This window comes from Vidua macroura, chromosome 7 (assembly GCF_024509145.1).
Source record: "Vidua macroura isolate BioBank_ID:100142 chromosome 7, ASM2450914v1, whole genome shotgun sequence".
NCBI classification, from domain to species: domain Eukaryota; kingdom Metazoa; phylum Chordata; class Aves; order Passeriformes; family Viduidae; genus Vidua; species Vidua macroura.
The window spans coordinates 40,427,638-40,449,079 of record NC_071577.1 but is presented as its reverse complement, the minus strand read 5'-3'; the positions used below and the strand labels follow the sequence as shown (position 1 = coordinate 40,449,079).

At 52.6% G+C, this 21,442-nt stretch overlaps 1 protein-coding gene across 3 annotated transcripts; it reads left to right on the top strand.

Annotated features, from left to right (window-relative positions):
- Positions 1 to 7,199: 7,199 nt before the first annotated feature.
- Positions 7,200 to 20,415, top strand: ACVR1C (activin A receptor type 1C). Of its 3 annotated transcripts, XM_053982231.1 has the most exons (8): positions 7,200 to 7,368; positions 14,151 to 14,393; positions 15,682 to 15,912; positions 16,245 to 16,412; positions 17,134 to 17,290; positions 18,025 to 18,149; positions 18,262 to 18,392; positions 19,900 to 20,415. In XM_053982231.1, the coding sequence occupies exons 1-8, from the start codon at positions 7,215 to 7,217 to the stop codon at positions 20,023 to 20,025; spliced, it is 1,335 nt and encodes a 444-aa protein (XP_053838206.1). In that variant the 5' UTR covers positions 7,200 to 7,214; the 3' UTR covers positions 20,026 to 20,415. The 3 variants fall into 3 exon arrangements, with proteins under 3 accessions (XP_053838206.1, XP_053838207.1, XP_053838208.1); XM_053982232.1 differs by lacking the exon at positions 14,151 to 14,393; XM_053982233.1 differs by lacking the exons at positions 14,151 to 14,393; positions 15,682 to 15,912.
- Positions 20,416 to 21,442: the final 1,027 nt, after the last annotated feature.

Below are 21,442 nucleotides of genomic sequence, written 5' to 3'. Positions count from 1 at the left end.
GGAGCGACACCGGTGCCGGTGGCAGGACCCGTCACGGCGCCCTGCGCTGCCCGTGCCCCATCGGAGGCGTCCGGGCCCTTCCACACAGGTTCCTCTCTCAGGGGGCAGGTGACGGGCGACGCTCCCTCCCCTCGATCGTCCCTTTAAAGCCCAAACCCGCGCTCCCTAGCAGCACTCTGCAAGCCAGCGGTAAGCAAGGCAGCGTACCAGGGAATACTTTTTCTGTTAGGTTTACTGGATTTTACCTTCCCGTGTTTTCACCAGAGCAGTTTCCTTGTGTGGTGCTCGTTAGGACCTTGCAGAGAGGGGAGGTCACAGCCCCGGGTGCGGGGAAGGACCGTGCCCTTCCAGCGGCCCATCCCTGCTCACGGAATCCCTGCTTTTGGGCAGGGAGAAGGAACAGAGCTCAGCTGTGGGCTGTGAAGTGCTTCTGTGTAGTTCTGCACACCTGGTGACCTGTGGTACCTCCACAGGGTGTAAAACCTGCTCGGTAAGCAGGTTTCTCCTTATTTTCTCTGGAGCTCTGCTGTGTTTGGAGTGACCCCAGGGACAGGCAGCCCGGTGCAGCCCTTGCTGTCCCGGTGTGCCCGAGTCGAACCGGAGCATTGCAGCGCCGTGGCTGTCACCACTTCCCTCTGGAGAGCATCCAGAGCACGACGGAACCACGTTGGGTTTGACGGGTCTGTGTATCAAAGCCTTGCATTGCTTTGCTCTCCACCGGTGCAGGGCAGGGTCTCTCCTCCTCGCCTGTCCCAGCGCCTGGCTCCGGCCTGGGGCTGTGCACAGAGCAGACAGGCAGGTGTGTGGCAATAGAGGGGACAGGCAGTGGGACTGTCTGGATGGAAAATTCCTTGTCAAACCACTCGGATGTGACTTTAGGAGCTTTCAGTGCTGGGGACTCTCTTGTGCAAGCGATTCAGGCCTTGCAGTGCTGTCAGCCCTGGGTTATCTCAGCTGCCTCCCCGTGGAGTTTGTACCCACAGCCCTGGGCCTGCCCTCAGCCCCTCACGGGCTGGGACCTGCGGGTTCTTCTTCACTCTGTGCATGTGCTGCACGGCACAAAATCCCTGCACTCACAGCGCTCTGCTGTGCCACTCGTGTCCCATAAAGCACTACCTTCCAAGGATACCCCGCCTGTTCAAACCTAAAAATGTCCTTTGGCAGCTTTTTCCACCAAAAGTCATTTCCCTGGGTGTTGTAGCCCTTTCCCTCTCCTGTTAATATTAATTTCAATGCCTGGACCCAGCTCCTGCCTGCTGGGTTTTGCCTTTGCTGCTGAGCTTTTCCAGAATGGGGATTTTGAGCATCCAGTATCCTCCTTCCGAAATGATGATACTTACAAATATTTATGAAATCATTCCCCTGATGTTTATTTAAGAAATCAAAACTCTAGAACTCTGTGATGTCTCTCATTCAAAGACATTTTCTCCCCAATTCTAGAACAAATACTTTTCCTCTCTTTTCTACAACTTTCTAGTTTTTGTCCTGTTTGGTATCAGCCCTTCTTATGGTGTATTTATATAGGGAGCTTTTCCTCCAACTATTTTCTTTTGGAGCCCTCTCCAGAGGGGGAACTTCTCCATATTTTTCATAATAGTCAAAAAAAGCAGGTTTGGTTTTTCCAAGACCTGTCCTTGCTCAAGATTCTGCTTTTGCCTTCTGAAGAAATGTGTTACAAGAGAATAAATTTGTCACTTCCCTGGCTGGGGCTGGGTCCGTCCCTGCTGTGCTGAGGGGTGGCCTCGGCACGCCCGGGCACCGCTGGCACTGCAGCAGATGCTGCAGGGGGAGGAGGGGGGCACTCAGCAGCGGGGGGCTCTGGGCTGGAAGCTGCTGCCTCTGCCATCCCCTGTGGCAGCTCTGAGAGTCCCCAGCAGGCACAGGTGGATGGGCTGTGCTTGCTGTACGCCCCTGCTCTGCCCCTGCACTGGCACAGGCACCCAGGGCTGCCAGGGAGGGTGGTGGGGCTGCCTGAGGGAGAGGGAGAGGAGAGAGCTTCCCCTGCTCCCTGAGGTGTGCCTGGGACACCTGGGCTGCCCAGAGCTTTTGAGTACGTGTGAAATGCTGAGTACCCGACCCCTTTCATCTTCTAGTCGTGATCTATGATTTCTTCATAGAACCTTCACACCTCTCCAGAACTGCCTTTGACATGACAGCTCAGTTTCTTACCCCCTTGCTGTCTGTCCTGAAACTCTTCCTACTTCTCCTGTGCCTTTTTGAGGTGGGTGACAGCATCTGATCCCACACGGCAGAGCAGGGCTGCATCCTCTCCTGGTGTCTCCTGCCTGTGCTCTCACCAGGAGCTGAGCAGTGGCCCAGCACTCCCCGGGGGGCACAGCCCTCTGTTCCCAGTGGGGTGAGGTGCGCTGGTCCCTGCTCGGGCACAGCTGAGGCTGTTTGTCCTTCTGTGCGATGTGACTGTCCCCTGGCTGTTGTCGCTCAGCACGGGGCAGGGATGGAGTCCCCATCCCTGGAGGGACCTGGCAGCCACGTGGGTGTGGCACCTGGGGGCTCGGGTTAGCAGTGGCCTCGGCAGTGATGGAGGAACAGCTGGACTCGGTCTGAGGGCCTTTCCAATCCAAACAACTCTGCGATTCCATGGTGAAATCGTTTTGCAATGCTCTGAAGTCGGTGCTGCTTGTGCCCTGAGCAGCCCCTGTCAGCCCCTCACCGCTCCCCCCCGCAGCTCCCAGGGCACTCAGCCCCTGGGCCGTGGCTGCAGCTGCTGCTCCTCTGTGCCCCACACCTCACCAGGCTGGAACCAGGCTGACTGAGGAGCAGGGTGGATCTGCCTGCTGGCAGCAGGGCTCCTTTGCCGTGGTCAGTTCCCAGCAGCTGGAGAGCAAGGGGCTGTGCCAGACCCACGCCCTCCCCATGGCACCTTCACTGGGACCTTCCCTGGGTTTTGTGCTGGCTCCATCACCAGCAAGGGGCTGGGCAGTGGGAAACAGGCAGTCTGTAATTTTTAGGATCTCCTTTGAGCCCCTTCATCCCACAGTGAAGCTTTTGTCAGCTGGGACCCTTCTGAGCTCAGTCAGTCAGGTCCAGGTGTGCGTCCTGCAGTGTGGAAGCATCCCTTCCCCAGGGATGGAGGTGGCCAGGGGCAGCTGTGTCCTGGCACCGGGGTCTGTGCCCGAGGCAGGGGATCCAGGCCGTGTGGAGAGCCCACAGTCATGGGAGCCCCAGATCTGCCATTTGGAAATAACGTGGAAGTGTATCTAGGGGCACAATAGACAGTGACCGTACAGAATGACCAAAGATGGAAATGTTCTGAATATTCAGCACTTCTTCCCACCAGGCCACTTAGATCTTTGCTTTCCAATTTAATTTTGAAATGCTCTGCTGCTAGCTGTGGTGAGTAGTGATGGATTATGACTTAGTGGAAGATTAATGCTCTGTTAATCTGTGTAGTAAAAAGTCTGTGCTGAGATGTAGAACCTTGTGTGGTTTGTAAGAGAGGGCAGGTCTGGGCTTTGCTCCCCCAGAGCCTTTAACTAAAATTCTGTTAGCCCCGTGGTATCAGTGGCTTGTGTTAAGTGCTCAATTCCTTCCGTTTAACTTTTGAAGTTTCACTGTCTATCACTGCGTTTGAATTATCCGTTGTCTTCACGAAGCTGGTGTTTGAGCTCCTGCTCTTCCATCTCTTGTTCCCGTGCAGTGTCACACTTGCTCCTCAGTTATCTGGGGATTCCTGTGCTTGATGCTGACCCTTGCTGGCGAAGGGGTGGAAGCACACAAAACCATCTCCTGTATTTGCCGGGAATCGGGTGCTGGCTCTGTTCCTGCTGCTCGTGTCTGCCCGTCCTGTGTGTTTTCTGGCAGTGGCACTGAAAACTAAAAGGCAGCAAATGTCACGTTTTAGGGAAGATTATTTTCTCCTCTGAACACCAAGTCATCCTGCCCTTGATGCACGGTGGGACTCATCCCAGAATCTGGTGTGTAGTCCCAGCTCCTATTGCAATAACAGCAGGAAAAATGTCCTTGAAAACCATGTAAGTGTTAAAAACGCCAAACCCAGGAAACCTCTGCTCCGGGGGTGTCTGTACCCAAAATCTGCTTTCCTTGTGTGCGTCTCCCGTGCCCCTCCTCGTGCCTTCCCCTGTTGTTGTGGGGCGCTGTGAGTGCCAGCTGCCCTGGGAGGGCACCTCCGTCCCTCGGGCTGTCCGTGCCTCCTGTCCCTGCCGGAGGGAGCCCGCGGGGTCCCAGTCCTGCCCTGGCCCCGCTCTCCAGCCCAGGTCCCGCTGGGATGGGGCTCTGGGGCACATTTGGGAGTGACTGCTGCAGAGCTGCAGCTCAGAGAGCTGGCACGGTCGCTGGCCAGGTCTGGGTGCCTGGCATGCTCTCTGCAGCCATGGCGCGTTTCAGTTCTTCACTTTCTCCTAATTTCTCAACCGGAGAATGGAATGTTTTAAGGGAATTGTTGTGCTAGAGTCAGTAAAGGAGTCCTGTTCATTAGCAGATTAAAGAGTGCCTTGTTTTGAAAGTTTGGGAGCACATTTCTGCCTGCCTCTTTGATCCTTTAACTCTTTGACAGTCACCTTATTCCATTCCTTGGTTTCCAGGGTGGTGGGAGTCCTGACTTTTGCCCTGAGACAGAGCATCACCAGTGGCACTGCCAAGACTGTCCTCAGGAATGGGTCTGGGGAGGGAGGAAACATTTCTTGCTGCACATAGGATTTCAGTCAATGGTTGCAAATTCTTCCTCTTCTCTCGTGCTGTAAAATGGCTCTGTGGGAGGGAAGCAGTTCAAAGGTGGTGCTGGCCTGGATGGTGAGAGGAAGAGCTCCCATCATTGTGCTGTTACCCCTCTGGCCTGTAAGCTGAGGGCAATGCCTTGCTGGCTCCTCTGGGACAGCAGCGGGGGCAAATTAGAGGAGATATGCTCTAATTAGATCAAATTAGCTCCAGATGTGCGGTGTGACACTTGGAATGCATTGCCAGTGGTTGTAGATGGGCTGCTTGTGGAACTGACCTGGACAATGCTCTCCCATGGAAGGGGTTGTGAATAACCAGGAGCAGCACTGGGGCTCTCCTGGTGGAGCAGTGCAGATAAAGCAGGAACTCTGGTGAGTGCTGTGTCCCTGAGGGTGTTGGCAGGGGTGGGGACACGGGCTCCTTGGAGCAGGAGTGGCTGCACAGGTGTCTGTGAGGAGCTGGGGGGGGGCACAGCGGGGCTGTGACACCGGGTTTGTCACCCCCTGCTCGGTGGGGTGGCAGTGGGAAACACCTGGATCTTCCCAAGGGCCTGTTCAAAAGGGCCCAGGCTCCTCCCCTGATTCCACAAGAGCTGAGGCAGCTGAAGTAGCACAGGTGCAAGAAACCTGTATTTTTATGGTTGTATTCAATCATCTTTCTGCTCTGTTAACAAAGGGTTCTGGATGGACACAAATGCTCTTGAAAACAGGGTCAGGGATTTGTACCTGGTTTGTGATTTCTATCAGTTTTTCTGCATGAGAAGTCAGCCAGCAGCACAGGCAGGTATCTCAGGAATCTGAGGCTTCTGCTTTTGTAGAATTATATTTAAAAGTGGTCTGTGAAAGTCTTCTGTGAGGAAAGTGTCTTGTCTTTCCCACAACTCCAGCTCTGATCGTGTCTCTGAACAGATTCAGCCACAGTTTTCCATTTTTCCCCCTACATGAGGGCAGGATTTGGTGGTGCAGAGCCCTTGACGTTGTGGCAGTGGCTGTTTCAGTGTGCTCAGGGTGAGGGTCAGAGCTCCCCAGCCATCCTCAGCTCACCCCGTGTCTGTGGGGCTCGGAGGGACCCCTGGGGCTGCTCGGGATGTGCAGGGACAGTTTTGATCAGCCCTGCTCTCAAGTAATCTGCAAGTACACAGCATGGATAAATCTGTCAGTTATCCACTGCAGATGATGTAATAGAGATAATTTTCCATCTTATTTTTAGGCTGTGAGAAAGGGAGAAAAACACCATAATGACGCGTCTAAAGCCCCGAAGACACTTGCAACAATCTTAGACTCATTTCCTCAATAATGCTTTTATTTTGCAGTTTTGGTGATGATGTGTCAGTTTTCCTTCTGCTAGATCTCTAATTCATTTGGGTCTGATGAGTCTTGCTCCTGGCAGCAGTTTTAGGACCAGGGTAATGTCTTTAAGGAGAGATTTGGCTGTTGTGCTGTGTGTGATGGATGGTGCCAGCTCCTGAGCCGGGGAGCAGCTCCCGGCACACCCAGCACAGACACGGACACGCCGTGCCAAGGAGGTTTGTTGTGGGCCCGAGCTGAACATAAACAGCCCCAGATGCCACTTGAGAAGGGTGGCACAGGATGGGGATTGTTGTAAGGGAAGCAAAGAGTGTCACAGAAACAGAAATCAGACTTGTGCTGACATCTGTCAGGACTTCTGCTCTCCCCCGGGGACCCTGGGATTGCAGAGTCATGGAATGGTTTAGGCTGGAAAACCCCTCTAAGATCACTGGGCCCAGCTGTGCCCCCAGCACTGGCAAGCCCACCACTAACCCATGTTCTACTTTTCAACTCTCTCTTATCCTTAAATGAAAGAAAGCCCCTCTCCCCCACAATTCCAAAAGAAACAGAAATATTTATGGCTGAAATTATAGTCCTGAGTAGAGCAGGGCTCAGTCTTGCGGAGCGGGAGCTGGCCCGGAAAGGGCAGCCTGGACAAGGTGCCTCACCTCAGGAGACCTGGGGAGGAGGAGGAGGAGGAGGATCTGTCCTTGTGCCCGTGTCCATGCTGGGGTGCTGTGTGTCGGTGACCTGGCTCGGGGCTGTCACCAGTCAGCTCTGGCACAGCTGGGGTGGCTGCTGTGGGCAGGTGGCTGCACAGGCAAGGGGTGCCGTGGTTTTGGGAGCCAGCTTTCAGGGGAACTGCTTCTTGGGGTGGCCAGACTTCTCCACCACAAAAGACAGACGACATCTATAAAATCCCCCGGGACCAAGATTTAAACCCTTGTCACGTGTGGATGCTGGGGACCCGTGCTCTTGGGGGTGTCCTGGCACACCTGGGACACCTGGCTTCCTGCTGCAGCCCAGGACCCCATTCCCAGCACGGGCCCTGTGCCAGAGCTCGCACGGGTGCCCGTGGCCAGCCAGCTGGCACGGTGTCCCCGGGGGCCTGCGTGCCAGGGCCCCGTCCCCACGGCTGTGCCCTGCTTTCCAGGCCTGCAGTGCGTGTGCCAGCTGTGCGAGAACACCAACTTCACCTGCCAGACGGAGGGCGCCTGCTGGGCCTCGGTCATGCTGGCCAACGGGCGCGAGGAGGTGGTCAAGTCCTGCGTGTCCCTGCCCGAGCTCAACGCCCAGGTCTTCTGCCACAGCTCCAAGAACATCACCAAGACCGAGTGCTGCTACACCGACTTCTGCAACAACATCACGCTGCGCCTGCCCCTGGGTGAGTGCCGCCCGGCCAGCGCTGGCCCCGGGCTCGTGTGGCGGCTCCGGGCGCTGGGGGGGCCTGCCCGGGGCTCTGGGGGCTGGCTGGGACACTGCGGGCTGTGCCCAGCTGCTTTCAGACAGCAGGAGACAAACTGCAGCTCTGCTGCAGCAGAGGGGACTTCTTGCATTTCTAGGGGTATCCCGAACGCTGGCTTCCATGTCCTACGGGCACAGGGTTTTCTTAGGGCAGGAGCAGTGGGGCACCCCAGGGCACTGCCGGGGACCTCTGTGGCTGAGGCAGTTTCAGAATCTGAGCCTTGGGTGGCCGTGGTTGAGGTGAGCAGCCTGGGAGGCTGTGGCAAGTACATTTCTCTTTCTCTCAGGATTTTTCATAGAGGTGCACAGAGAGAAGAAAGAGAAAACAATTTCTATTTCTGCTCCTTGTTTTTCCCATGTGGAACGTGCTTGGAGAATTGTTTACCTGGGGTGATTGCTTGGTTGGATCATGGTGGATTGTTTGGGCCTGGTGGCCAATCCAACCCACCTGGGTCTGGACTCTCAGAGAGGGGCACGAGTTGTGGATGAGTTAGAGATGATAGTTAGAGAAGTAGGTTTGTAGTTTTAGTATCTCCTTTAAATAGCATATTAATGCATTATAGCATAGTTATAATAAAGAAATCATTCATCCTTCTGAGCTGGAGTCACACATCAGCATTTCTCCCCTCTGGGTTTGCCTGCATTTTACAGTGTGAGGCGGCTGCTCCGCGCTGTCACGCCGGTGTCACCGAGCCCTGCTCAGCAGGGACGGGAAGTGTGAGATTCCTGTCCTAACGAGAGGGAGGAGAGAGGCTGGCACTCGCAGGAGCCCTGTGTGCTACCCAGCTGGGGCAGCCTGTGAGTCTGCCAGCCTCGAAGCTCTGTAATGAAGTTGATTTGGTGCTTTCTACTGATAAATATTTCTACTGTTTTTAGCATAATTTTAGTTTAATTATTTTGTTCTTCTTCCCAAGATTTTTGTTTAATCCAGACTTTTTTTTTTTTAAAAAGGTGAAAAATATACTATTTATCAGATAATACCTTTTTATATACTTACAACAGTGAGATATGTTGCAGGTAAGAAAGATGCAAATTAATTCACAATTTAAGATTGTAACTTGAATTTAAGATGCAAATTAAGATGTAGTTCTTAGTGGAATTTGCAAGGCTGTTGCTGGGCAGACCACGGGGGAGCTGCTGAGGGAGCCTTGGGCACTGTCACCTCCTGGTGAACCCTGGTACCAACCTCACCTGTGCCGTGGGGCAGGAATCAGGATTATTTAATTGGTGCTAAGGATAATTTGTATGATGCTTGCATCCCCACAGACAAGCATCTATCTGGGGATACAAGCATCATCAAGTCACTCTGGGACATTGTTTTTCTTTCAGCTGACCACAGAAGGGACACACTATTTGTGGTCATGCTCTAGAAATAAAGTGCCATGGTAGTTTTTCCAAGCTGGGAAGAAAGCTGCTATTTCTAGAGGAGCAGCAGAGGCACATCTGCTGTTCCAGCACTTGAGCTTGCAAAACCTCTAGTTTCATATTTCAGTCCTCAAAAAAAAGGGCTGAATTCTTACCTGAGCGCTTTGCTCTGGAGGTTCAGGGGAGCTCGTGTCACTGGGAATTGCAGCAGTGCTCTGCGGTTTCTGTGCTGGCCCTTCCCAACAGCCCTTCCCCACACAGCTCAGGCTGTCAGGAACCGGCCTGGGGACAGCTCCAGGGCCAGCCCCTTGTCCCAGACACCTGACAAGTGGCACTTGGTACAGACACCTGGTATGGAAGGTCTGTTGTGCCACACCTGTATCACCTCTCTCTCTCCCTCTCTATATCTATATCTATATCTATATCTATATCTATATCTATATCTATATCTATATCTATATCTATATCTATATCATCTATATCTATATCTATCTATATCTATATCTATCATCTATCAATATCTATTTATCTACCTATATCTATTTATCTACCTATATCTATCCATCTCTATCTCGATCATCTATTTCTATTTATCTATCATCTATCTCTATCTTCTATCTATCTATATCTATCTATCTATCTATATCTATTTCTATTTATGTATCTATCATCTGTCTATATCTATCTATCTATTTATCTATCTATCTATCTATCTATCTATCTATCTATCTATCTATCTATCTCTAACCATAACTATCTCTGTCTCTCTATTTCTATGTCTATCTCTATTTTCTATATCAATCTCCTTATATATATATATCTCTTTGTGTGTGTATATATATCTATTTCTACCTTTGTATGTATATACATATAATTTATGTATATACATATATATCTGCCCACTTGCCTGCTGATCTATTTATCTACCTCCATTAAGCAAGTTCTAGATTAAAAGTGGAGCACGTGGGCACGAAAAGCTTGCCTTTAGGCAGGAGTGACTCTCCTGGAGGAGGAGAAACCCTGAGAAGGTCCAGCATGGTGCCCACCCCTGCTAGGCGAGGCAGGACCTTTGTGTCCCTCTGGGACACAACCCCACCCTTCAGCTCCTCTCCCTGGAGCTGGCCTGGCCCAGCTCAGAGGTGGGATGGGGCTGGGAGCAGCCTGGAGTGATGGAAAGTGCCCCTGCCCATGGCAGAGGCTTGGAACCAGCTGAGGGTTAAGGTCCCTCCCAACCCAAGCCGCTGTGGGATTCTGTGACTGTAATTAGCAAAGCTTTATGTTGTGAAGGGGTGCCTGGAGAGCAGTGAGAGGATCTCTGAGGCAGAGAGCAGTGTGTGCTTTGGTGCCTGTGCCTGAATTCCCCTGGCAGAGCTGCAGATGGCAACGCCTGCCCCAGCCAGCACAGGGCTCTGGGCTGGGGCCTTGGGTGACAGGAGCTGACTTTTCCCTTCAGGTTTTTGGGGTTTTTTCCCTTTTTTTTCTTTTTTTTTTTTTCTTCCCACAGTGTCTGAAAATCTTTAAAGATGGATTAAACCTGGATCTCTGCTTTTATATGCTGCTTCTTGTGGGCAGGGATTTCATCGTGGCACGTTGTATTGGCAGGTGAAAATGTTGATGCGCAGGATGAGTTTGCAGTAATTGGTTTTTTCCTGTGTCACCCTGGATTCCTCTCCAGGTTTCTGCTGGTTTAGCTGGGATGTTTTCTGCCCCAGCAGGTGACTTGAGATCAGCCTGTCCTGTCACAGCAGGGCTGCAGAAAACACCTTGAGTGCTGCTGCCTCGAGGGACCTCCCATGATAAATCCCCCCTTGGACATCCCTCATTCCTGTTTTTCTGCAGAACTCACCACTGTGCCCTCAGCATGGAACAGGCTGCCTTGAGTAGATGCTAATCAGAACTAGATTTTTACAGCTGTAGATTTGTGTCTCACAGGATTTTTGGGCCATATTTGAGATCTGGGAGACAGAGTTTGTGATCTCTGCCTCCTGCACAATGGTGAGTGGAGTCTGCAGTCACGGTGGAAGCTGGAGAAACTTAATTTTAGACTCCAGCCCAAACTGTATTTTTGAAATGGTTTTAAGTATTCTGTAGAGCTGACTAGAGCCTCCTCATTAATAGAATGCAATAGGTTTTCCTACTACATTGGAAAGAATATGTAATTTTGCCTCTGAGCAGCCTGGGAACACACACAGTTCAGGGCTTTTGGAAGCCTTGCAGTGGAAGCTTTACAGTGTCAAAAGCAAATGCTGTGTGTGAGAATGTCTTTTCCACTGGAGGGAAAAAAGAATTTTTTTTTTTTTTTTTTGCTGCCTGCAAGTACAATTTTGTTTACAGAAGCTGGACCATAAGTGCACCACATTGTGAAAGTGCTGAGCACTGCCAGATGTGCTGGTTTTGGGTCCCACGTGGCAACGTGCCAGCCTCTGCTCTTGGCTAGCCAGTCAATGGACAGAGCATCAGTGTTGGTGTGCAGTACTGCACACTAGTGCAGGGTGCTGCTGCTGGCCGTGCAGCGCCCTCAGCCCTGCTGGAGCTGCTGGCCGTGCTGCCAGGGGCAGGGCTGTTCCTGGGGCACGCAGGTCCCTGCTGGAGCTGCTGGCCGTGCTGCCAGGGGCAGGGCTGTTCCTGGGGCACGCAGGTCCCTGCTGGAGCTGCTGGCCGTGCTGCCAAGGGCAGGGCTGTTCCTGGGGCACGCAGGTCCCTGCTGGAGCTGCTGGCCGTGCTGCCAGGGGCAGGGCTGTTCCTGGGGCACGCAGGTCCCTGCTGGAGCTGCTGGCCGTGCTGCCAGGGGCAGGGCTGTTCCTGGGGCACGCAGGTCCCTGCTGGAGCAGGATCTCCGCTGAGCCTGGGGCCAGTCTGCCAGTGTGCCCTGCCCAGGCCCTTCCCTACAGAGAGCTCTCGCTGCTCAAAGCCTCCTCATGATTTTCCTTTTGTCACTGTTTTTGTTGCTGCGGTGGCCTAAGAACAATAAACTTCTATTTTGTTCATGTCATGTTGTTTTTCAGCAGTTGGTGGGAAGAGCTGACGTGGTGTGGTCAGCGCCGCCTGCGTGTTTGTCTTCAGCAGCCCCTGCTGGGGAGGAATGAACCTCATTCCCACCCGGAATGAGTCTGACAGGCCCTGCGGGGAGGAGGCTGGCTTGGATGGCACAGGGGAAGTGCTGAACAGCCAGGGGACAGCTCATGTCCTGTGCTCTGTGCCCGCTGTGAGCCTGTCCCCTGGCTGGCACAGAGCCAGTCCCTGCACAGAGCCAATCCTGCTGTCCTGCACAGTGTCCCCTGCACAGAGCCAGTCCTGCTGTCCTGCACAGTGTCCTCTGCACAGAGCCAGTCCTGCTGTCCTGCACAGAGCCAATCCTGCTGTCCTGCACAGTGTCCCCTGCACAGAGCCAGTCCCTGCACAGAGCCAGTCCCTGCACAGAGCCAGTCCCTGCACAGAGCCAGTCCTGCTGTCCTGCACAGTGTCCCCTGCACAGAGCCAGTCCTGCTGTCCTGCACAGAGCCAGTCCCTGCACAGAGCCAGTCCTGCTGTCCTGCACAGAGCCAGTCCCTGCACAGAGCCAGTCCTGCTGTCCTGCACAGAGCCAGTCCCTGCACAGAGCCAGTCCTGCTGTCCTGCACAGAGCCAGTCCCTGCACAGAGCCAGTCCTGCTGTCCTGCACAGTGTCCCCTGCACAGGCTGGGGTGGCAGGGCTGGTTCAGCGAGGTACCAGAGTTCCTGGGGCAGGGGATCTCTCCGTGCTGTACTCCATCCCTGTTTCAGGGAAACCTCAGCCCTGTGGAAACAGAATGAAAAGTGTTTAGGAGATCCCAGCATGCCAGTTAACAAGCAGCAGTTCCAAGGAGGAGTCCTGCTCATAAATCCTCTTACAAACCTCCTGGGTCATCCCTGGAGCAGCCTCTTGAAGTCATTAAAGGAAAAACCTGTGAACAAAACGTACCAGCTTTGTGTTCAGGAGGGTTGGAGTTGTGCTGGTGAACAGAACACAGTTGTTCTGGTGTGGTGTTGGCTGCAGGAAGGTAGCAGTGGGTGCTGAGCCCATTTCCTGCTGCTTTTGAGACCCCCACATCACTGTGTTCACTCTCAAACTCCAGGCTGAGGTGTGCTTGAGGCCCAGCTTCTCCCTGAAGGGAAGGAGTGACCTGGCATGGGGTGGAGTTTGTGATTCTTACATCTTCTGCAGCCCTGAGATCTCATTGGTACTCATGGCTCTGAGTGTTGAGGTTTCTTTTATGGGTCACATTTCTGGTTTGTTTTATTTGGGGGGAAAATGCTGGTTGATTTTTTTTTAAACTTATTTCACATTTTGGGGACATTAAAGGAAATGTGTGTGTGTGTGTTCCTGTGCAAGTGAATCCCTCAGCAGTGGGATTCCCTAGAGCTTCTTGATACAGAGCTCCTTGGGTGGTGATCAGACTGCTGGCCTGAGACCAAGCTCCCTGCACAGCAGGTGTGTGGGGGAAAGGCTCCCTCACTTACAGAAACCTGGTCTGTTCTGTCTGTTCTGTCTCCTGGCCAGGACTACAGTGGGAAAACACTGAGTGGAGAAAAGGAGACTCAGGGGTGACCTTATCACTCTCTACAGCTCCTTGAAAGGATGTTGTAGTCGGGTGGGGTTGGGCTCTTTCTCCAGGCAGCACTGACAGAACCAGAGCACGCAGTCTCAAGCTGCACCAAGGGAAATTTAGGCTGGATATTAGGGAAAAGTTCGTTACAGAAAGGGTGATAAAGTTCTGGAATGGCTGCCCGGGGAGGTGGTGGAGTCACCACCCCTGGGTGTGTTTAACAAAGCCTGGATGTGGCACTGGGTGCCAGGGTTGAGTTGAGGTGTTGGGGCTGGGTTGGACTCGATGATCTTGAAGGTCTCTTGCAGCCTGGTGATTCTGTGAATTCTGTGTGATTCTGTGTGAATCTGTGAATGTGTGATTGTGTGAATCTGTGTGATTCTGTGAATCTGTGATTGTGTGAATCTGTGTGATTGTGTGAATCTGTGTGATTCTGTGAATCTGTGATTCTGTGTGATCCTGTGTGAATCTGTGTGATTCTGTGATCCTGTGTGATCTCGTGTGAATCTGTGATGGTGTGACTGTGTGATGGTGTGAATCCTGCTGTGTCCCAGCCCTGCAGCCCCAGTCCGTCCCTGTTCCCCTCCCTGTCACTGTCCCTGTCGCTGTCCCTGTCGCTGTTCCTGTCCCCATTGCTGTCGCTGTCGCTGTCGCTGTCGCTGTCGCTGTCCCTGTCGCTGTCTCTGTCGCTGTCCCCGTGTCCCCGTGTCCCCGTCGCTGTCCCCGTCGCTGTGGGCCCTGTGTCACGGCTGTCCCGCGTGTCTCCCAGCAGCGGCGGCGGAGGCTGCGGGCCGTGCGGGGCGGCGCCCGGCGGCGCTGGCGGCGGCGGTGGCGGTGCCGCTCTGCGCCCTGGGGCTGCTGGCCGGGCTGCTGCTGGCCACGGCCCGGGGCCGGCGGCGCCGCGGGGCCAAGCCGCCCAACGTGGAGGAGCCGCTCTGCGAGGGCAGCCTGGTGGGCTCCGGGAAGACGCTGAAGGATCTCATCTCCGACATGACGACCTCCGGCTCCGGCTCCGGTAGGCGCGCTGCGCTGCCCGCCGCCGCGGGGTTCGCACCCGGGCACCCCGCACCTTTGGGTGGGGCTTTGGGTGCTCCTCCTCTGCCAAACCGCAAACACTCAGTTCTGCGTTGGATATTGAGGCGTTAGAAAAGGGAACTCGCTCAGAAATCAGAACCAACTGTGAAACCCAGCGCTGCCGGCTGATAACGAAAGGTGCTAAGCTCACCTGGGCGGGTCAGGATGCTGCTGATGAAATTTTTTGTGTTTCATAGCAGAATAACGTTCCTCCAAATTCTTGTTTTGAGCAGAACGTTCATCTTTTTAACATTTTCCCCATTTCGGATATCTTGCCTACTGTGATGCCTCCGTTGCTATTGAGAAATTGTTAAACCAAATAAACCTAAAAATGAGGTGGGAATTCACAAACTCCAGCTCATTTGACCTGTGACATGTCTGGGATGTATAGTCCAACTTTCCCTAACTGGAGCTTTTATTGAAAAGTATGTAAACTATGCTTGCTTTTATTTGTAAGTGAAAAATGTACAAATGGTGCCTAATTTAATTTATTTCCATGAGCTGCATACCTCTGAGGATTACGTTGTTATTCTTCCCTAATGCCTTTTCACAGCTCTAACGAGCGGACTTTGGCTTTTTTTATGCTGAAGTTTTTAACTGTTCCCAGCCATCCCTGATCCAGGAACAGGGCTGGACTTGAGCAGAGTCAGAGCCCCACACACCGGGGTGATTTGTTCTGACTTCAGCCAAAATCAAGGTTGCAGTTATTAAAACAAACAAACAAACAAAACCAAAACAAAACAACCCCCCCAAAAACAAACAAACAAACAAAAAAAAAAACAAACAAAAAAACCCCCAAAAAAACCCCAAGGAATTATTCATTTTTTTCCTTTCTAACTCCCCAACAAACACAGAATCAAATCTAGGCAGGGTTTGTGGCTGGCAAAGCACAGTGGAGCTGCTATAATAATTTATTTTTATTTTCAAAAATTTCAGCCAGAGTAGAGCAACTAGTTGACTGCAGGACAGCTGCAGTCTGTATCAAACCAAATGGAGTAGTTCAGGCCAAATTTTAAGATTTTTATTGGGGTTTTAGAAAGTTTTTCCTATGTACAGACACTGGGACATAATATCAAAAATTCTGATTTGAGGAGATATTGGTTGGGAGCGGATTTTCCCTTGGCAGTCTTGGAAAGCAAAGCCATGAGTGCTCTCTGGGAAAAGCCAGCCTGGGGTTTGAAGGTCCCAGCGGAGCCATTTCACAGGTGCCTGTCTCTCTTTTTCACTAGGCCTGCCTCTGCTGGTCCAGAGAACCATCGCCAGGACGATTGTCCTGCAGGAAATCGTGGGAAAAGGACGGTTTGGCGAAGTCTGGCATGGGAAGTGGTGCGGGGAGGACGTGGCTGTGAAAATCTTCTCCTCCAGAGACGAGCGGTCCTGGTTCCGGGAGGCAGAGATCTACCAGACGGTCATGCTGAGGCATGAAAACATCCTGGGCTTCATTGCTGCTGACAACAAGGGTGAGCAGCGCGGCGTGCGCAGCTTCCGGCCTCCTGGAGAGCCCTTCCAGCCCAAATCGCTCTCTGCTTCTCTGTGGTGGCCTTGGCAGGGCTGGTAAGGGCTGGACTCGGTGGTCTTGGAGTGGTTCCCAACCCCAGTGATGACACTCACTGAATCCTGAGTGTCTGTCCCAGCACAGCTTTCGCTGCCCTGGCTCCATCTGAAACACGGCCCTGAGCTGCCCTGAGCTCCTTCCCGGGCCACGGCTGGCACACCTCCCTGCCTGCATTCCCCAGAAAGGGAAAGGCTTTCCCCAGCTGACGTTTTTAATACTCCTGCTTCCTCTGGCCAGATAACGGGACGTGGACTCAGCTCTGGCTTGTGTCCGAGTACCACGAGCAGGGCTCGCTGTTCGACTACCTGAACAGAGGCACGGTGACGGTGCAGGGCATGGTCAGGCTGGCACTGTCGGTGGCCAGCGGCCTGGCCCACCTCCACATGGAGATCGTTGGCACGCAAGGCAAGTGCTTCCCTCCCGCTTTTCCTTCAAGTATTTTAAGGAGCTTCAGTGTTCTCAAGAACGTTTATGGGTGACGTGGTATCCTGTTTTCCAAACTGCTGGCACCAGGGGGAACTGTGAGTGAGAGTGGAGACAGGGGAGAGGGACGTTCCCTTCCTGCTCCCACTGTCTGCACTTTAACCACGCCTCTAAAGAGATGCCTACAGAACCAGCTCTGCTGAAGGGGAGTGAGCGCTAATGAAGGAAAAATTAGGAAAAATTTCTTCATGGGAAGGTTTCTCCAGCCCTGGCACAGGTTGCCCTGGACAGTGGTGGGGTCACCATCCCTTAAAAAGTTGTGTGAGTGTGGCACGTGGGGAAAAGGGTTAGTGGTGGCCTTGTCAGTGCTAGGGAATGGTGGGACTCAGTGGTCTTAGAGGGCTTTTCTGACTCAGTCCATTCAGTGATTCTGTAATTTTCTAAACTAATTTAGATGGTGAACTTCCAGTTTATCTCTTTGTGTTTTATTCCTGAAATATAGATATTGAAAAAAATGCCCTTAAAGTTTTCTTTTGAAGTTGAGAACATTTAGCAGAGCTTTGCTTGGCTCAAAATAGGCCTCAATATTTCTATAGGGTACGGTAACAAAACTGAATAAAACTGTTTTTACATCCTTGCTCCTTATATTAAAACCCACACCGTTGTTATCAAAATTGGAGGCGGTTTCTCTTGCTGTGAACAGGGAAGCCAGCGATCGCACACCGGGATCTGAAATCCAAGAACATCCTGGTGAAGAGGAACGAGACCTGCGCCATCGCCGACCTGGGGCTGGCGGTGAAGCACGACTCGGTGCTGAACACCATCGACATCCCCCAGAACCCCCGCGTGGGCACCAGGAGGTGGGTGAGGCGGCGCCGCCGCCGGCCTGGCTCCGCGGGGACGGCCCCTCGCAGCCCTGCCCTCCAGCACCCCTGGCACTGGGCAGGGGTGGCCGCAGCCCCGCGGGGAGGCTGGCTGGGGGACGGAGGGAGGGACGGAGGGAGCTGCAGAGCCTGCTGTGGCACGGAGCTCTCTGCCCCACCTGGGACATTATTGTAAGATGCAGGCGAACCCGGTGGGAAGAAATGATAATGTTTGACTAGTTCAGAAGGTTGAATGATTTCTTTATTATAACTATGTTATAATACATTAATATACTGTATAAAGGAAGATATTAAAACTATAAACTTACTTGTTTTAACTACTGTATCCAACTCTCACAACTCGTGACCCTGTTCTTGAGAGTTCAGACACAGGTAGATTGGATTGGCCATCAGACTCAAAACCATCCTCACCAAACTCTAATTAAGCAATCACCCAGGTAAACAATTCTCTAAACACATTCTACATGAGAAAAACAAGGAGCAGAAATAGAAATTGTTTTCTCTTTCTTCTCTCTGTGCACCTCTATGAAAGTCCTGAGAGAAGAATGTCCATGTGACAGGGCATGGTGTGCCGGTCACCCCCGGTGCTCTGGGCTGGGCAGGGCACAGCTGCCAGCACCACGAGGGGTCACAGGGCCCCGGCACGTGGCAGCACAGCTGTGGCCTCTTGTAGGAGCTGCCCCAGCAAAGTGACCCTGTGTGCCCCAAAGGTACATGGCCCCCGAGATCCTGGACGATGCGATGAACACGAACATCTTTGAGTCCTTCAAGCGTGCAGACATCTACTCCCTGGGGCTGGTGTACTGGGAGATAGCCCGGAGGTGCTCTGTTGGAGGTGAGGCTTTGGCCTTTTCGTCCAGCCCCGGGTCGGTTTGGGCTGGAAGGGACAGTAAAGCTCTTCTCCTTCCACCCCTGCCATGGGCACCTACACCATGACTCTTCCCCAGGAATCACTGAGGAGTACCAGCTGCCTTACTACGACCTTGTGCCTTCTGATCCTTCCATAGAAGATATGAGAAGGGTTGTCTGTGAACAGAAGCTCAGACCAAGTATTCCAAACCAGTGGCAAAGCTGTGAGGTAAAAGCAATTTCCTAGTTTATTCTAGGTTTATTTTGTAGTGGTTTTTTTCCCTAGTTTTATTTTGTTATTTATGTTTTCAAATTTAAATTTAGACAGAACTTTTCAGTGAGAAATAGGGCACTCAATACCCAGCTTCTCCTGAATTTAGAAGGTTCAGATGTCTAGCTCTCCTTCAGATCAATACAGAGAAAACTCTTTGCACCAAGTGCTCAATGCTGTCCAAGGCAGGTCTTAATTGATGCTGCTGCTGTTGTGTCACCCTTTCAAAGTGCTGCACTTTATCTCCCTGTACTAAAACTGGAAATCAGGGGTGGTGGTTGTATCTCTGGCTGTTGTCTGTCCCCCATGTTTGTACCCCAGGTGCTGTTTCTGTCTAAAGCCCCTGTCTGTACCTGGTCCCCCCTCTATCCCCAGCCCCTGTCTATACCCATTCCCATCTGTGTCCCCACACCCTGTCTGTACCTGCTCCCGTTTCTGTCCCACACCCTGTCTGTACCTGCTCCCGTTTCTGTCCCACACCCTGTCTGTACCCGGGCCCCATTTCTATCCCCCAGCCCCTGTCTGTACCCAGTGCTGTTCCTGTCCCCACACCCTCTCTGTACCCAGTCCCATTTCTATCCCTCACACCCTGTCAGTGCCCTGTCCCCTCTCTGTCCCCACACTCTGTCAGTGCCCTGTCCCCTCTCCGTCCCCACACCTGCCATGCCCTGTCCCCTCTCTGTCCCCACACTCTGTCAGTGCCCTGTCCCCTCTCTGTCCCCACCCCTGCCATGCCCTGTCCCCTCTCTGTCCCCACCCCTGCCATGCCCTGTCCCCTCTCTGTCCCCACACCTGTCAGTGCCCTGTCCCCTCTCTGTCCCCACACCCTCTCTGTACCCAGTCCCATTTCTATCCCTCACACCCTGTCAGTGCCCTGTCCCCTCTCTGTCCCCACACCTGCCAGTGCCCTGTCCCCTCTCTGTCCCCACACCTGCCAGTGCCCTGTCCCCTCTCTGTCCCCACACCTGCCATGCCCTGTCCCCTCTCTGTCCCCACACTCTGCCATGCCCTGTCCCCTCTCTGTCCCCACACCTGCCATGCCCTGTCCCCTCTCTGTCCCCACACTCTGTCAGTGCCCTGTCCCCTCTCTGTCCCCACACCTGCCATGCCCTGTCCCCTCTCTGTCCCCACACTCTGCCAGTGCCCTGTCCCCTCTCTGTCCCCACCCCTGCCATGCCCTGTCCCCTCTCTGTCCCCACCCCTGCCATGCCCTGTCCCCTCTCTGTCCCCACACCTGCCATGCCCTGTCCCCTCTCTGTCCCCACACTCTGCCATGCCCTGTCCCCTCTCTGTCCCCACACCTGCCATGCCCTGTCCCCTCTCTGTCCCCACACCTGTCAGTGCCCTGTCCCCTCTCTGTCCCCACACCTGCCAGTGCCCTGTCCCCTCTCTGTCCCCACACCCTCTCTGTACCCAGTCCCCTCTCTGTCCCCACCCCTGCCATGCCCTGTCCCCTCCGTGCCAGGCGCTGCGGGTGCTGGGCCGGCTGATGCGGGAGTGCTGGCGTGCCAGCGGCGCCGCGCGTCTCACCGCGCTGCGCGTCAAGAAGACGATCTCGCAGCTCTGCGTGCCCGAGGACTCCAAAGCCTGACAGCTCCCGCGGGACGAGAGCGGAAGGCGTTCTGCTGTCCGTCTCTCCACGTGTGATGGTGTTTTTGTTTCTGGTCTACCTCAGACGACGCGGTTCAGCGCAGCGGTGCCCGGGGCAGAGCACCGAGCTCGGGTGCTGTGTCCGGCCGTGGGACCAGCTCGGGACTCGTAGCTCGGGTTTGATACAGCAAGTCCGTGACTTGCTTTGGCTTTTTTCTGTAAATCAGACCCCAGTGAATCGCAGGAAGGAGCTTAGCATCATGACAGTGTAAAAATACCTTTTGCTGTTGTGCTCTTCATCCTTGTCAGACCCCAAACGTCCTGGACGTGTCTGGTGTTGGTTAAAGCCTGCTTGTGAGAGAAACCTCATGTTCTGTCCTCCAACCAAGTAAAAGACCAAATTAACCCAGCTTTTTACCTGTTTTTTTTTTTTTCCCAGGGATCCGAAAAGTGGTTGTCAGTAAATGCATTTTAATTACTATATTTATAATTAAGCAAGCAATTAGAAAAGATGGAAATTCCACTGTGTACTGTGAACAAAACCAGTTCCCTATTAACATTTTGAGTCAGTTCCCTATTAACATTTATTTTTATTGTCTCAATTCCACATACAATATCATGGTTAAAATTTCAGTTGTTTTACTCTGTCTTTTGTTCATTGAACAGCTCAATCAAGGGACAACTTTTCCTTTTAACAGTAGGAAGAATAATAGAGGCAACACTTTTCTGCTAGCTGTGAAGGGATGGAACAGGAGAAATTCTACCTAAACTGAGAAAATATTTATTTTTAGCAATGTTTTTCCAACCACTGGCAGCATTATTTTAGTGCCTTTTGATGTATTAGGGTGAAGCTTTAACAAAAGCCAATGCAGCCTGTTCAGAGGTTTCTTACAGAATTCTGGAACAGCACCAGGCTGGTGATGAATATTAACATTTCTGACCAGGTTTCCATAATATCACAAGCCAGCAACGTGAGTTGTTGTGTTAAAATTCAACAGAGTTCCGGCATTTTGTGAATTTTGGCCCACTCCGTGACCCACATATTTGAATATAGTGTTGGAATATTTTTAATATGCAAAGTTATACATTTTGTAGTCTTATGGTTCTTTAAATGTTTCTAAATCCAGCTGGCCCATGGAAATGAATTCCAAAGATGTTTCCAGACTAGCAAAGCTTTGCAGAAACCTGATGTGGCAAAATCTCTTCAATGGAGAGAAGAAGGTGTTAAACTTTTACTGAGTGTGGTGGTCAGTGGTGCCATAACTCCGGGTTTCATCCTGATGGCCTCATCTTCAGGACACTGTGGGTGCTTGCTGGCTTTTAATTGCCCGTGATGCTGTGTGATCCTCTGTGAATCTGTGATTGTGTGATCCTGCGTGATCCTGTGTGAATCTGTGATTGTGTGATTCTGTGATCCT